At 49.3% G+C, this 16,772-nt stretch overlaps 1 protein-coding gene across 1 annotated transcript in view; it reads right to left on the reverse strand.

Moving 5' to 3' along the window:
- tbkbp1 (TBK1 binding protein 1) overlaps positions 1–16,772 on the reverse strand; it is a 78,905-nt gene that overhangs the window by 7,265 nt on the left and 54,868 nt on the right. Inside the window, exons 6-7 of the mRNA XM_052490269.1 lie at positions 7,986–8,188; positions 7,758–7,819 (exon numbers count right to left, since the gene is read on the reverse strand). Of these exons, the coding sequence (XP_052346229.1) occupies positions 7,758–7,819; positions 7,986–8,188 (265 nt within the window). The remainder of the gene's footprint in view (positions 1–7,757; positions 7,820–7,985; positions 8,189–16,772) is intronic.

Genomic DNA, 16,772 nt, shown 5'->3' on the forward strand with positions numbered 1-16,772 from the left:
TTTGACCTACCTCAGCAATGTTTTAATATGATTTTATTTTACAGACAATAAAATGAAGCGGTGTGTTAAATCAGACTGCATTGAAAAAATAGAGAGTGCATCTTTTACCTCTTCAGCAGAATCGCATGAGTGGAAACAGTCTTTTCTCAGGTTAGTCCTGGTTGTAGCTAGATACGTGGACACCTGCTTGTTGAACATCTCATTCCAAAATCATTGGCATTAATATGGAGGTGGTCCCCCCTTTGCTGGTAGAACAGCCTTCACTCTTCTGGGAAGGCTTTGGACTAGATGTTAGTGGATTCGGCTATTTCAGCTACACCTGTTGCACCTACACTGTCATGCAATCTCCATAGACAAACATTGGCAGTAGAATGGCCTTACTGAAGAGCTCAGTGACTTTCAACATGGTACCGTCATAGGATGCCACTTTTTCAACAAGTCAGTTGGTCAAGTTTCTTCCCTGCCTAAGCTGCCCCTTTCAACACTGTTAAGTGGAAAATCTAGGAGCAACAACAGTTCAGCTATGAAGTGGTAGGCCACACAAGCTCACAGAACTGGACTGCCTTGTGCTGAAGCGCGTAGCATGTACAAATCGTCTTTCCTCGGTTGCAACACTCACTACAGAGTTCCAAACTGCCTCTGGAAGCAACTTCAGCACAATAACTTTTTTAGGGAGCTTCATGAAATGGGTTTCCATGGCCGAACAGCCGCATATACAAGCCGAAGATCATCATGTGCAATGCCAAGCGTTGGCTGGAGTGGTTTAAAGCTCGCTGCCATTGGACTCTGGAGCAGTGGAAATGTGTTCACCGGAGTGTGGAATCATGGTTCACCATCTGGCAGTCCGACGGACAAATCTGGGTTTGGCGGATGCCAGGGGAACGCAACCTGCTCCAATGCATAGTGCCAACTGTAAAGTTTGGGTGGAGGAGGAATAATGGTCTGGGGCTGTTTTTCATGGTTCGGGCTATGCCCCTTAGTTCCAGTACACAATGACATGCAAGACGATTCTATGCTTCCAACTTTGTGTCAAAAGTTGGAAGCCTTTCCTGTTTCAGCATGACAATGCCCCTGTGCACAAAGCAAGGTCCATACAGAAATGGTTTGTCGAGATCGGTGTGGAAGAACTTGACTGGCATGTACAAAGCCCTGACCTCAGCCCCATCGAACACCTTTGGGATGAAATGGAATGCCAACATCTAGTTGGAACATTGCTGCGGGGACTTGCTTTCATTCAGCCACAAGAGCATTAGTAAGGTCGGGTGTTGGGCGATAGGCGTGGCTCGCAGTCAGCGTTCCAATTCATCCCAATTGTGTTCAGTGGGGTTGAGGTCAGGGCTCTGTGCAGGTAAGTCAAGTTCTTGCACACCAATCTTGACAAAATACTCCTGTATGGACCTTGCTTTGTGCACGGGGGCATCGTCATGCTGAAACAGGAAAGGGCCACAAAGTTGGAAGCACAGAATCATCTAGAATGTTGTACCACTCTACCCGACACTCGGCATTATGCATGGTGATCGTAGGCTTGTGTGCGGCTGCTCGACCATGGAAACCCATTTCATGAAGCTCTCGATGAACAGTTGTTGTCCTGACGTTGCTCCCAGAGGCAGTTTGGAACTCGGTAGTGAGTGTAGCAACAAAGGACAGACAATTATTACGTGCTACTCACTTCAGCACTCGGAGGTCCTGTTCTGTGAGCTTGTGTGGCCTACCACTTCGCAGCCGTTGTTTCTCCTAGACGTTTTCACTTCACAATAACAACATGTACAGTTGACTGGGGCAGCTCTAACAGGGCAGACATTTGACAAACTGACTTGTTGGAAAGGTGGCATCCTATGACGGTGCCACGTTGAAAGTTGCTGAGCTCTTCAGTAAGGCCATTCTACTACCAATGTTTGTCTATGGAGATTACATAGCTGTGTGCTCAAATGTATACACCTGTCAGCAACTGGTGTAGCTGAAATAGCCGAATCCACTCATTTGAAAGGGTGTCCACATACTTTTGTGTATATAGTGTATGTTCGAGTCGCATCAGGGACAATTTTAGCATATTAGCTAACCTTTTTCCTAACCATAACCTAATTATCTTAACCTGCTACGTTCATTTTCCTAACCTGCTGCACAAGTTCTCCTAACCTTTTACGAAAAGTAACTTTTGCTAGTCAAAACCGGCAGGCCTTCTCTGAGAACATTGTTAGTCTCCACTAATGCACTACACCTATATCTTTGATCTTTATCCCGTAGAGAAACAATCACTGTATTTAGCCAAACGACAAAGATCACGAACTATACTGTATGATACACGTACTGTATTATAATTTCTACCAGGTTTATCGCCACAGACAACGTTTTAAAATGGGGAGGAGGGAGGAAGATAGGTGCCAATGTGTACCCAAACAGATCTGATAAAGCTTATCTCTCAAACTCATTTCAATAAAACCTTCTGTGTTTTACTTGAATCTGACTCCACTTCCTCTACATAGTGATGCATAGTGATGGTGGAAGATAAGAGAAATATGGTGTCAGACAAACACCGACTTCCCATATACTTCACCTGCACGACCAGAAATTGAGCAATTGTAATAATTCTATATGGCCATGAGAAGTCTCAAATTATGAGTCATACTCACAACCCACTGTGCGTAGAAGGGAGAGGGAAGCACATGCAGTACCAATAGAAAACATATCACACTGAGGTTGTTTAACCAGTTAACATCACCAAACACTAAACCATCAGATAATGGAAATTACAGTCATCACTTGTCATTATTGTGAATCTTTTCCATTTCCCTCGATAGTTCTCCTACATACATAAATCGGTCTTCACCGTTTATTTTTCAGGAGAATGATGCTGCCACCACAAATGAATCACAGCTGTGGAACATCTCAATGTTAACCTCAGAATCAATTCATTTAATTTCTATTTAAAGATTTATGAAAAGGTAGCATTCCACAAAATTCTGTCATTTTGGCCACAGAGACATTGCATTCATAAGTTCCACCAGTTAGTCAATAGAACCAGTTGTTCAGACAGGCCTACCCCTACATTTATGCATGACCCAGACAGAGTGGGCTATTAAAGCCCCTTCATTATATAACTCCCCACCAACACCTTCACAACAATCTGAAAATACAATAGATCATCTATAACTTACAGGAACTGTGGAAACCACTGATGACATTGGGGGGGCAGTTCTCTTCTTCCCAACTGCCTCTATCCAACTCTTTCATGTATATGGAAGTAGCTGTATTCGCTTTGAGTTGAAATCCCCTTACCTTGTTTTACAGTCCGAGGGGAATGTCTGAGTGACAGTTTCCCGCCTCTCGACATTTTTTTCACACAGAACTGTATTTATTGACTGTTTTGACATATGCAACTCTTCCTTTTCACACTGCGGCTCACACAAGTGTCACACCCTGGTCGAAGTAGTTTGTGTTTATCTTCATGTATTGGGTCAGGCCAGGGTGTGGCATGGGTTTTTGTATGTGGTGTGTATATATTGGGATTGTCGCCGGTGGGGTGATCTAGCAAAGTCTATGGCTGTCTGGAGTGGTTCTCAATCAGAGGCAGGTGCTTATCGTTGTCTCTGATTGGGAACCATATTTAGGCAGCCATATTCTTTGAGTTTGTCGTGGGTGATTGTCCTTAGTGTCCTTGTTCCTGTCTATGTGTTAGTGTACACAAGTATAGGCTGTTTCGGTTTTCGTTACGTTTATTGTTTTTTTTGGTAGTGTTTGTATTTAGATTCGTGTTACGTTTGTTTATTAAAACATGGATCGCAATCTACACGCTGCATTTTGGTCCGACTCCTTCACACCTAGAAAACCGTTACAACAAGTCTCTACGTCGCCTGTGCCTTTTGACAATCTTTGAAAAGATGGCTTGTAAAGCAACACATCTCACTCACAGCACCTTGTGCAGTATCTTATGTGTGAACACCTCTGTTGGTTCATAAACACTGCCAAGACTTCAATGCACTGAAGTGTTTGAGTCTGTGTTGTGTGCAGGGATTGGCAATAATTACAAAATACAATTACAAAGTACCAATACCAAGCTCAATATATCAAAATAAACTACAAAATGCTTGTATTTTGAAATGTATTTCATTAAAATACATGTATAATGTATTTTAAAATACAGAAATACATTTGCAAGAAGCCAGCCCAAACACCAACATTCTCAGTAACAGTTATAGACACATTGTATTTGCTATGACTGTGATATGTTGCTGTTTATCTGACTGAGAATGCACCGACTGTAAGTCACTCTGGATAAGAGTGTCCGTTAAATTACCAAAATGTAAATGTTTTTTTTTAAATGGCATTGAAAAGTATTTAGTATTTTGAAAGTACAAAATGCAACCCTCGAAAGTCTCTTGTTACAAAATACATTGGAGTGTAGTTCAGCACAGTGTAATACAAAATACAAAATACTCAGCAGTAAATCAAATGTATATTTCAAATAGATGGAACAGAAACACACACATCTGTGTGTGTGTGTGTGTTTTCGGGCATGCCTTTTCTGTGTGTGTGTGTGTGTGTGTGTGTGTGTGTGTGTGTGTGTTTGTGTGTGCCTGTGTAGGAGGAAAGATGACTGTTATATAGCGAGGAAGAAATTCATGACAGCCAATCTATATGTTGGTTGTGTGTGGGAGATTAAGTGTGTGGTGTGGGCCGTATGAGCTGGATCTGACCTCTGAAAACACAGAGAGCACGGACTGTAGGCTTGCTGTTTCTGTAACTACTGCACAGCTTCTTGGCCTGTGTGCTCTAACATCTATTTTGCTCTGCTATTGAGTATGGCCTGTCTGCTCTCACTCAACTGTAAGAAATGCAGATCCAAAATACAACTCATCACATACATACACCATATCATTTCTCAGTAAAAGTTCCATTTGGTCAATGCTATTTAATAGCAATGGATGACAAATTACATTTACATTTAAGTCATTTAGCAGACGCTCTTATCCAGAGCGACTTACAAATTGGTGCATTCACCTTATGACATCCAGTGGAACAGCCACTTTACAATAGTGCATCTAAATCTTTTAAGGTGGGGGGGTGAGAAGGATTACTTTATCCTATCCTAGGTATTCCTTAAAGAGGTGGGGTTTCAGGTGTCTCCGGAAGGTGGTGATTGACTCCGCTGTCCTCTGGTACATAATTCTGGTACATAAAGTTACAAAGGCAGAGGTAATGAGGCTCCATAGCCCTCTTTAGGTCTCTGATGAAGATAAGCACTAAATGATTGCTGGCTTTCGACTCTCGTGTCCACAGCCTACACAGTGTCAAAAGCTACCCACTGGGCACAGGCTTCAGTTCAATGTTCGGTTGAGTTGCCAATTTACATGAATTCAACGTGAAATCAACAAAAAAGATCACCATGTCATTGGATTTAGGTTCAAAGTTGGGTGAAAAAAAAGACTAAATGCCCTTACGTTGATGACTTTTTTGCAAAACCAATCCGTTTTTCGAGTTGATTTAAGATCATCGATAGATTTTTTTGTGGATGAAATGATGTGGAAATAATGTTGATTCAACCTTATTTTGCCCAGTGGCTGTAATAACACATGATCTACTGTATATTATTTGTTGTTCCTTACAGTTGGCTCGTTGTCTTTCTGAATTGGTTTTACATTGAAAATGTGATCTCCATACTATGGAACTGAACAAAGCAATTACAAGTCAAGTTCATTCCATAACAGTCTACACAATCAAATGAACAAATTCAATAATCTCTCAATTTTTCCTGACCTTTTGAAGCCAATTATAAGTGTCTCTGAGGGCCAAACTGTTGCTCTCCAGAACATGCAACACACATGACCAGTTCCACGTGAATCTGAGCCATTTACAATAAATGAGAGCACTTACAAGAAGTAAGCTGCCATTCAGAAAGAAAATAACAGCTAGCAGGTAGGTTGGTGAGTAAGGATAGGAAAGCAAGATGTGACTGGAAAAGTAGTCGGCTTCCCCTCCCAGGCCTCTAGCACACTCAACCTAAGCCATTCTACCATACACTTTACTTCCACTTTCTTATCGAAACAGCGTTTGCATTTCACTCCCCTCAAGCTTGTCGTGAGTGTGGTTTTGCACTAGCTTGTGGGCGAGCTGTGTGTGGCGTGACTGTGTCTAGGACAGGGGTATTCAACAGGGGTCCACAGCGTGAGTTTTGGTTCCTCTGAGAAACAACAAATGACAACTGCTGTATTTCAGGAAGCTCTTGTGCCCACACTGCCCTCTATTGTTGTATTATATATTACCACACAACACACAACTGTGCTCCACATCACAAGTCTGTTCCCCACATTGAAAGAGACTGAGGCTCACATAATTATCCAGTGCAAGGCTTATGGGCATAACTGCGGGAAGGAGGGGTGCCGAGGACGCAGCTGAAAAATGGGCATTTAATAGTCCCCCCCCCCCCCATGAGAAAAATTGCACCATCCCCACTCCCAAACTATAGTGAACAAAAATATAAATGCGACATGCAACAATTTCGAAGAGTTTACTGAGTTACAGTTCATATAAGGAAATCAGTCAATTGAAATATATTAATTAGGCCTTAATCTATGTATTTCACATGACTGGGAATACAGATATGCATCTGTTGGTACCGGGTAGTGGCGTGGATCAGAAAACCAGTCAGTATCTGGTGTGACCACCATTTGCCTCATGCAGTGCGACACATCTCCTTCGCTTAGAGTTGATCATTCTGTTGTGGCCTGCGGAATGTTGTCCCACTCCTCTTCAATGGATGTGCAACGTTGCTGGATATTAGTGGGAACTGGAACTACCTGTCGTACAGTCGATCCAGAGCATCCCAAACGTACTCAATGGGTGATATGTTTGATGAGTATGCAGGCCATTGACGAACTGGGCCATTTTCAGCTTCCAAGAATTGTGTACAGATCCATGCGACATTATCATGCACGGACTACAATGTATTCTACAATGTAGAGAAACAATAAAGGAAAACCCTGGAAGGAGTAGGTGGGTCCAAACTTTTGACTGGTACTGTACATTGGAGGCGGCTTATAGTAGAGAAATTAACGTTCAATTCTCTGGCAACAACTCTGGTGGACATTCCTGCAGTCAGCATGCGAATTGCACACTCCCTTGCGTTGTGTGACAAAACTGCACATTTTAGAGTGGCCTTTTATTGTCCCCAACACAAGGTGCACCTCCTTAATGATCATGCTGTTAATCAGCTTCTTGATATGCCACATCTGTCATGTGGATGGATTATCTTGGCAAAGGAGAAATGTTCACTAACAGGGATGTAAGCACATTTGTGCACAATATTTGAGAGAAACAAGATTTTTGTGCATATGGAACATTTCTGGGATCTTTTATATCAGCTCACGAAACATGGAACCAACACTTTACATGTTGCGTTTATATTTTTGTTCAGTGTACTTTCCGCGGCTATGCTGTACTAGTAATACATCAAAGAATGTATAGGTGATGGATAGGCCATTATTCTAGGCAGAGTTCACGGGCATGGAAAAGGGCTCATTTAGGTTTTAATGTGGCTACCTTAGCCAGACCAAACCGTTACACCCTCTAGACTAGAGTCTAGACCTTCAGATATGGGTCAGGTACAGCTCCTAGTGAAACGTTACTGTTTACTACTATTCTCTCCCTCTCATCTCTCCCCGTGTCTCTCTCTCCGTGTCTCTCTCTCTCCCTCTCGCAGTCTAAAAGGTTGCAGGTCTTATGGAGGTGTCACACAGTAAATGGTTGATGTCTTCACTTACTGCTCATCTCCCACCTTCTTGATCCACTCCACATCACACTGCTCACACGACGAAGTCATTTCCTGCCGAAGAAGAACGGGAAAACAGATTAGCATGCAGGTGCTCGAAGTAAGAGCCAAGTGAGAACAAGAGTTAGACAGAACTGACTATGCTTTAGAAAATAGAGGGAGAATGTACCAGTTTGTAAGACTTACCAGTGTGTTAGGTGTGTGTGTGTTGTTCACTGACCCTCTCTATGTGGTTGTTCTGGATCTGTTTCAGCTCTTCCTGCAGTCTCTCACACTCGGCCTTCACTTCCTGTTCCCTCTGACACGCCCCTTGGGCCTGGTGCCGCACCCCCTCTAGCTCCGCCTCCAGACGCTGCAGCTTCAGGTCTGACAGAGTGTCTAGACTACGAGAGTTCTGTAGGGTCAGCGCAGGACAGTCCAGCACTGCGGAGGGGGAAGGCAACGCCGACACACACACATGATCAATCTAGAGGGACTTAATTATCCCAGGGTTTATTTACTTTCCAGGGAAGGGATAAGGGATAGTGATGTGGACTTCCAGCCAGATAAGCCAGCTCCACGTAACTTCATTGTTCCACCTGGCCCACATTGTGCCACCTGGCCCACATTGTTCTACCTGGCCTACATTGTTACACCTGGCCCACATTGTTACACCTGGCCCACATTGTTCCACCTGTTCCACCAGCCAGATAAGCCAGCTCCACATATCTTCATTTTCCACCTGGGTGGAGGAGCGTGCGTGGGCACAGCCTCGGAGCCCAGCTCATACAGACGCCGTCACTCAGCCAATAGCTATTGTGATAGACGACTCCTCTATCTCATCTCACCAGCCACCTCACACAACACACAGGCATTGACACACTGACACTGGAAAAAAACACATACACACAACTCGCACTGATAGAAAACACACAAATCCTCTCTAACACAGTATATTGCCCACACTCTCTTGCACGCAACTTCCGCAATTACATCAAACGCACACATTTGTGTTTGTGTACAAGTCACAGCTGAACTACTAGGGCTGGGATCATCAACTAGATTCAGGGTCAAATTCAGCCCGCGGTTCGCCAGTTAGGGAACCCTGTACTAGACTAAGTGGCTTTCCCTTTTATTTGAATGTGTACAGGTCAGCCTGTGGTTGAGGCAGTAGTGAACAGTAGTGTACAGAATAATACATTTCAACATGTAATGGTACTAAAGCATATCATGAACGCTTTCCATCTGAAGGACAACCCTTCACATAAATACACCTCGGCATGACTCAGCAATAAGAGAGGTATTAATGACACATTTCATCCGCATTTGACATCCTTTTTACTAGGGGGACACAGTTCAAGCCTTGTAACACCATAGCAGCTGTTCTCTTCAGTAGTGACCTGCTACCCAGCATGCTTCCCTCAGCTGGAGTGGGTGGTACTGTTCAATTAGCATATAGGAAGCAGCAGTGCAAGATGGGAGAGAGTTGGCCAATAGTAGTTCTGTTTCCCCAAATCAATTCCGGTTGACATGAGTCTCGTGAGAGCGGGAGGTAGCTAGCCAGCAGACAGTGGAGAGAGGTTGAGAAGGCAGTAGCAGAAGTGTTGTTCGAAGCTGAGAGCGCATTGAGTACAGTTAGTGAGAAGGATAAGTGGACAACAGTGACGTCCAAGAATGGAATAAAAAGGGAAAAGTGGTTGTGGATAACGAGTCTGATGAATCATTGCTTGTTGGAGTGCGTTTCTTTGGATAAGGATGTTCATTTGGGAAGCCTTTTTGAAGTCACGAGGATGGTGAAGAAGGCGTTGAGAAAAGTGGATTCCGTCAAAGTAACCAGTAGCGATATGGTGTTGATATCGTGTATATCTAAAGAGCAAAATGATCGATGCATGCAGTGGACAGCTTTGATTTTCAGAGCAGGGCACTGGTAAAAGGTGTTATCTCTGGCCTCCTGTTAGACATTAATAGTGTATAACTTAGGGGGGAAAAATTCAGGAGAAGTTAACACTAGAATCCCTTAAGCAGTCATTTCGACTGCTCATTAACTTATTAACTTGTGATTAATTTATTTAATTACTGTGTCATTTTTAAAGTCAAGCCCCCCTCCGTTCATTTCCTAAATAAGTCTATATAACACACTGCCGTTGTTAGAATCTTAATATCACAAACAGAACTGGAGTTGTTACCAGTTTAAGGAGAGCATGTCATTATTTACTATTTATTATTTGAATGGTTTTCCCCTGTTACCCCTCATTCTCCCGACAGTAGGGCCAGGTCTGCTCATTCTCCTGACAGTAGGGCCCGCTCTGCTCATTCTCCTGACAGTAGGGCCCGCTCTGCTCATTCTCCTGACAGTAGGGCCCGCTCTGCTCATTCTCCTGACAGTAGGGCCCGCTCTGCTCATTCTCCTGACAGTAGGGCCCGCTCTGCTCATTCTCCTGACAGTAGGGCCCGCTCTGCTCATTCTACAGACAGTAGGGCCCGCTCTGCTCATTCTCCTGACAGTAGGGCCCGCTCTGCTCATTCTATAGACAGTAGGGCCAGCTCCGCTCATTCTCCTGACAGTAGGGCCCGCTCCGCTCATTCTATAGACAGTAGGGCCCGCTCTGCTCATTCTATAGACAGTAGGGCCAGCTCCGCTCATTCTCCTGACAGTAGGGCCCGCTCCGCTCATTCTCCCGACAGTAGGGCCCGCTCTGCTCATTCTACAGACAGTAGGGCCCGCTCCGCTCATTCTCCTGACAGTAGGGCCCGCTCTGCTCATTCTACAGACAGTAGGGCCCGCTCTGCTCATTCTATAGACAGTAGGGCCAGCTCCGCTCATTCTCCTGACAGTAGGGCCCGCTCTGCTCATTCTACAGACAGTAGGGCCCGCTCTGCTCATTCTCCCGACAGTAGGGCCCGCTCTGCTCATTCTCCTGACAGTAGGGCCCGCTCTGCTCATTCTACAGACAGTAGGGCCCGCTCTGCTCATTCTACAGACAGTAGGGCCCGCTCTGCTCATTCTATAGACAGTAGGGCCAGCTCCGCTCATTCTCCTGACAGTAGGGCCCGCTCCGCTCATTCTATAGACAGTAGGGCCCGCTCTGCTCATTCTATAGACAGTAGGGCCAGCTCCGCTCATTCTCCTGACAGTAGGGCCCGCTCCGCTCATTCTCCCGACAGTAGGGCCCGCTCTGCTCATTCTACAGACAGTAGGGCCCGCTCCGCTCATTCTCCTGACAGTAGGGCCCGCTCTGCTCATTCTACAGACAGTAGGGCCCGCTCTGCTCATTCTATAGATAGTAGGGCCAGCTCCGCTCATTCTCCTGACAGTAGGGCCCGCTCTGCTCATTCTACAGACAGTAGGGCCCGCTCCGCTCATTCTACAGACAGTAGGGCCCGCTCCGCTCATTCTACAGACAGTAGGGCCCGCTCTGCTCATTCTACAGACAGTAGGGCCCGCTCTGCTCATTCTCCTGACAGTAGGGCCCGCTCTGCTCATTCTACAGACAGTAGGGCCCGCTCTGCTCATTTTACAGACAGTAGGGCCCGCTCTGCTCATTCTACAGACAGTAGGGCCCGCTCCGCTTATCCTCCCGACAGTAGGGCCCGCTCCGCTCATTCTCCCGACAGTAGGGCCCGCTCTGCTCATTCTACAGACAGTAGGGCCCGCTCCGCTCATTCTACAGACAGTCGGGCCCGCTCTGCTCATTCTACAGACAGTAGGGCCCGCTCCGCTTATTCTCCCGACAGTAGGGCCCGCTCTGCTCATTCTCCCGACAGTAGGGCCCGCTCTGCTCATTCTACAGACAGTAGGGCCTGCTCCGCTCATTCTACAGACAGTAGGGCCCGCGCCGTTCATTCTACAGACAGTAGGGCCCGCTCCGCTCATTCTACAGACAGTAGGGCCCGCTCCGCTCATTCTCCCGACAGTAGGGCCCACTCTGCTCATTCTACAGACAGTAGGGCCCGCTCCGCTCATTCTACAGACAGTAGGGCCCGCTCTGCTCATTCTCCCGACAGTAGGGCCCGCTCTGCTCATTCTACAGACAGTAGGGCCCGCTCTGCTCATTCTACAGACAGTAGGGTCCGCTCTGCTCATTCTACAGACAGTAGGGCCAGCTCTGCTCATTCTATAGACAGTAGGGCCAGCTCCGCTCATTCTCCTGACAGTAGGGCCCGCTCCGCTCATTCTATAGACAGTAGGGCCCGCTCCGCTCATTCTATAGACAGTAGGGCCCGCTCTGCTCATTCTATAGACAGTAGGGCCAGCTCTGCTCATTCTACAGACAGTAGGGCCTGCTCCGCTCATTCTACAGACAGTAGGGCCCGCTCCGCTCATTCTACAGACAGTAGGGCCCGCTCTGCTCATTCTACAGACAGTAGGGCCCGCTCTGCTCATTCTCCTGACAGTAGGGCCCGCTCTGCTCATTCTACAGACAGTAGGGCCCGCTCTGCTCATTTTACAGACAGTAGGGCCCGCTCTGGTCATTCTACAGACAGTAGGGCCCGCTCCGCTCATTCTACAGACAGTAGGGCCCGCTCTGCTCATTCTACAGACAGTAGGGCCTGCTCCGCTCATTCTACAGACAGTAGGGCCCGCGCCGTTCATTCTACAGACAGTAGGGCCCGCTCCGCTCATTCTACAGACAGTAGGGCCCGCTCCGCTCATTCTCCCGACAGTAGGGCCCACTCTGCTCATTCTACAGACAGTAGGGCCCGCTCCGCTCATTCTACAGACAGTAGGGCCCGCTCTGCTCATTCTCCCGACAGTAGGGCCCGCTCTGCTCATTCTACAGACAGTAGGGCCCGCTCTGCTCATTCTACAGACAGTAGGGCCCGCTCTGCTCATTCTACAGACAGTAGGGCCCGCTCTGCTCATTCTATAGACAGTAGGGCCAGCTCCGCTCATTCTCCTGACAGTAGGGCCCGCTCCGCTCATTCTATAGACAGTAGGGCCCGCTCCGCTCATTCTATAGACAGTAGGGCCCGCTCTGCTCATTCTATAGACAGTAGGGCCAGCTCCGCTCATTCTCCTGACAGTAGGGCCCGCTCCGCTCATTCTACAGACAGTAGGGCCCGCTCCGCTCATTCTACAGACAGTAGGGCCCGCTCTGCTCATTCTACAGACAGTAGGGCCCGCTCTGCTCATTCTCCTGACATTAGGGCCCGCTCTGCTCATTCTACAGACAGTAGGGCCCGTTCTGCTCATTTTACAGACAGTAGGGCCCGCTCTGGTCATTCTACAGACAGTAGGGCCCGCTCCGCTCATTCTACAGACAATAGGGCCCGCTCTGCTCATTCTACAGGTAGTAGGGCCCTCTCTGCTCATTCTACAGACAGTAGGGCCCGCTCCGCTATGCTCCCGACAGTAGGACCCGCTCCGCTCATTCTCCTGACAGTAGGGCCCGCTCTGCTCATTCTACAGACAGTAGGGCCCGCTCTGCTCATTCTCCTGACAGTAGGGCCCGCTCTGCTCATTCTACAGACAGTAGGGCCCGCTCTGCTCATTTTACAGACAGTAGGGCCCGCTCTGCTCATTCTACAGACAGTAGGGCCCGCTCCGCTCATTCTACAGACAGTAGGGCCCGCTCTGCTCATTCTACAGATAGTAGGGCCCTCTCTGCTCATTCTACAGACAGTAGGGCCCGCTCCGCTTATGCTCCCGACAGTAGGACCCGCTCCGCTCATTCTCCCGACAGTAGGGCCCGCTCTGCTCATTCTACAGACAGTAGGGCCCGCTCCGCTCATTCTACAGACAGTAGGGCCCGCTCTGCTCATTCTACAGACAGTAGGGCCCGCTCCGCTTATTCTCCCGACAGTAGGGCCCGCTCTGCTCATTCTCCCGACAGTAGGGCCTGCTCTGCTCATTCTACAGACAGTAGGGCCCGCTCCGCTCATTCTACAGACAGTAGGGCCCGCTCCGCTCATTCTACAGACAGTAGGGCCCGCTCCGCTCATTCTACAGACAGTAGGGCCCGCTCCGCTCATTCTCCCGACAGTAGGGCCCGCTCTGCTCATTCTACAGACAGTAGGGCCTGCTCCGCTCATTCTACAGACAGTAGGGCCCGCTCCGCTCATTCTACAGACAGTAGGGCCTGCTCCGCTCATTCTACAGACAGTAGGGCCCGCTCCGCTCATTCTCCCGACAGTAGGGCCCGCTCTGCTCATTCTCCTGACAGTAGGGCCCGCTCTGCTCATTCTACAGACAGTAGGGCCCGCTCTGCTCATTCTACAGACAGTAGGGCCCGCTCTGCTCATTCTACAGACAGTAGGGCCCGCTCTGCTCATTCTATAGACAGTAGGGCCAGCTCCGCTCATTCTCCTGACAGTAGGGCCCGCTCCGCTCATTCTATAGACAGTAGGGCCCGCTCCGCTCATTCTATAGACAGTAGGGCCCGCTCTGCTCATTCTATAGACAGTAGGGCCAGCTCTGCTCATTCTACAGACAGTAGGGCCTGCTCCGCTCATTCTACAGACAGTAGGGCCCGCTCCGCTCATTCTACAGACAGTAGGGCCCGCTCTGCTCATTCTACAGACAGTAGGGCCCGCTCTGCTCATTCTCCTGACAGTAGGGCCCGCTCTGCTCATTCTACAGACAGTAGGGCCCGCTCTGCTCATTTTACAGACAGTAGGGCCCGCTCCGCTCATTCTACAGACAGTAGGGCCCGCTCCGCTTATGCTCCCGACAGTAGGACCCGCTCCGCTCATTCTCCTGACAGTAGGGCCCGCTCTGCTCATTCTACAGACAGTAGGGCCCGCTCTGCTCATTCTCCTGACAGTAGGGCCCGCTCTGCTCATTCTACAGACAGTAGGGCCCGCTCTGCTCATTTTACAGACAGTAGGGCCCGCTCTGCTCATTCTACAGACAGTAGGGCCCGCTCCGCTCATTCTACAGACAGTAGGGCCCGCTCTGCTCATTCTACAGACAGTAGGGCCCTCTCTGCTCATTCTACAGACAGTAGGGCCCGCTCCGCTTATCCTCCCGACAGTAGGGCCCGCTCCGCTCATTCTCCCGACAGTAGGGCCCGCTCTGCTCATTCTACAGACAGTAGGGCCCGCTCCGCTCATTCTACAGACAGTAGGGCCCGCTCTGCTCATTCTACAGACAGTAGGGCCCGCTCCGCTTATTCTCCCGACAGTAGGGCCCACTCTGCTCATTCTACAGACAGTAGGGCCTGCTCCGCTCATTCTACAGACAGTAGGGCCCAGACTCCGCTCATTCTACAGACAGTAGGGCCCGCTCCGCTCATTCTACAGACAGTAGGGCTCATTCTCCCGACTCCTGCTCATTCTACAGACAGTAGGGCCCAGACTCCGCTCATTCTCCCGACAGTAGGGCCCGCTCTGCTCATTCTACAGACAGTAGGGCCTGCTCCGCTCATTCTACAGACTGTAGGGCCCTGCTCACGCTCATTCTCCCGACAGTAGGGCCCGCTCTGCTCATTCTACAGACAGTAGGGCCCGCTCCGCTCATTCTCCCGACAGTAGGGCCCGCTCTGCTCATTCTCCTGACAGTAGGGCCCGCTCTGCTCATTCTACAGACAGTAGGGCCCGCTCTGCTCATTCTACAGACAGTAGGGCCCTCTCTGCTCATTCTACAGACAGTAGGGCCCGCTCTGCTCATTCTATAGACAGTAGGGCCAGCTCCGCTCATTCTCCTGACAGTAGGGCCCCCGCTCTCCGCTCATTCTATAGACAGTAGGGCCCGCTCCGCTCATTCTATAGACAGTAGGGCCCGCTCTGCTCATTCTATAGACAGTAGGGCCGCTCCGCTCCGCTCATTCTACAGACAGTAGGGCCCGCTCTGCTCATTCTACAGACAGTAGGGCCCGCTCCGCTTATTCTCCCGACAGTAGGGCCCGCTCTGCTCATTCTCCCGACAGTAGGGCCTGCTCTGCTCATTCTACAGACAGTAGGGCCCGCTCCGCTCATTCTACAGACAGTAGGGCCCGCTCCGCTCATTCTACAGACAGTAGGGCCCGCTCCGCTCATTCTACAGACAGTAGGGCCCGCTCCGCTCATTCTCCCGACAGTAGGGCCCGCTCTGCTCATTCTACAGACAGTAGGGCCTGCTCCGCTCATTCTACAGACTGTAGGGCCCGCACGCTCATTCTCCCGACAGTAGGGCCCGCTCTGCTCATTCTACAGACAGTAGGGCCCGCTCCGCTCATTCTCCCGACAGTAGGGCCCGCTCTGCTCATTCTCCTGACAGTAGGGCCCGCTCTGATCATTCTACAGACAGTAGGGCCCGCTCTGCTCATTCTACAGACAGTAGGGCCCGCTCTGCTCATTCTACAGACAGTAGGGCCCGCTCTGCTCATTCTACAGACAGTAGGGCCCGCTCTGCTCATTTTACAGACAGTAGGGCCTCGCTCTGGTCATTCTACAGACAGTAGGGCCCGACTCCGCTCTGGTCATTCTACAGACAGTAGGGGGCAGACCGCTCTGCTCATTCTACAGACAGTAGGGCCCGCTCTGCTCATTCTATAGACAGTAGGGCCAGCTCCGCTCATTCTCCTGACAGTAGGGCCCGCTCCGCTCATTCTACAGACAGTAGGGCCCGCTCCGCTCATTCTACAGACAGTAGGGCCCGCTCTGCTCATTCTACAGACAGTAGGGCCCGCTCCGCTTATTCTCCCGACAGTAGGGCCCGCTCTGCTCATTCTCCCGACAGTAGGGCCTGCTCTGCTCATTCTACAGACAGTAGGGCCCGCTCCGCTCATTCTACAGACAGTAGGGCCCGCTCCGCTCATTCTACAGACAGTAGGGCCCGCTCCGCTCATTCTACAGACAGTAGGGCCCGCTCCGCTCATTCTCCCGACAGTAGGGCCCGCTCTGCTCATTCTACAGACAGTAGGGCCTGCTCCGCTCATTCTACAGACAGTAGGGCCCGCTCCGCTCATTCTCCCGACAGTAGGGCCCGCTCTGCTCATTCTACAGACAGTAGGGCCCGCTCCGCTCATTCTCCCGACAGTAGGGCCCGCTCTGCTCATTCTCCTGACAGTAGGGCCCGCTCTGATCATTCTACAGACAGTAGGGCCCG

Source organism: Oncorhynchus keta, chromosome 3, assembly GCF_023373465.1.
Source record: "Oncorhynchus keta strain PuntledgeMale-10-30-2019 chromosome 3, Oket_V2, whole genome shotgun sequence".
Lineage (NCBI taxonomy): Eukaryota > Metazoa > Chordata > Actinopteri > Salmoniformes > Salmonidae > Oncorhynchus > Oncorhynchus keta.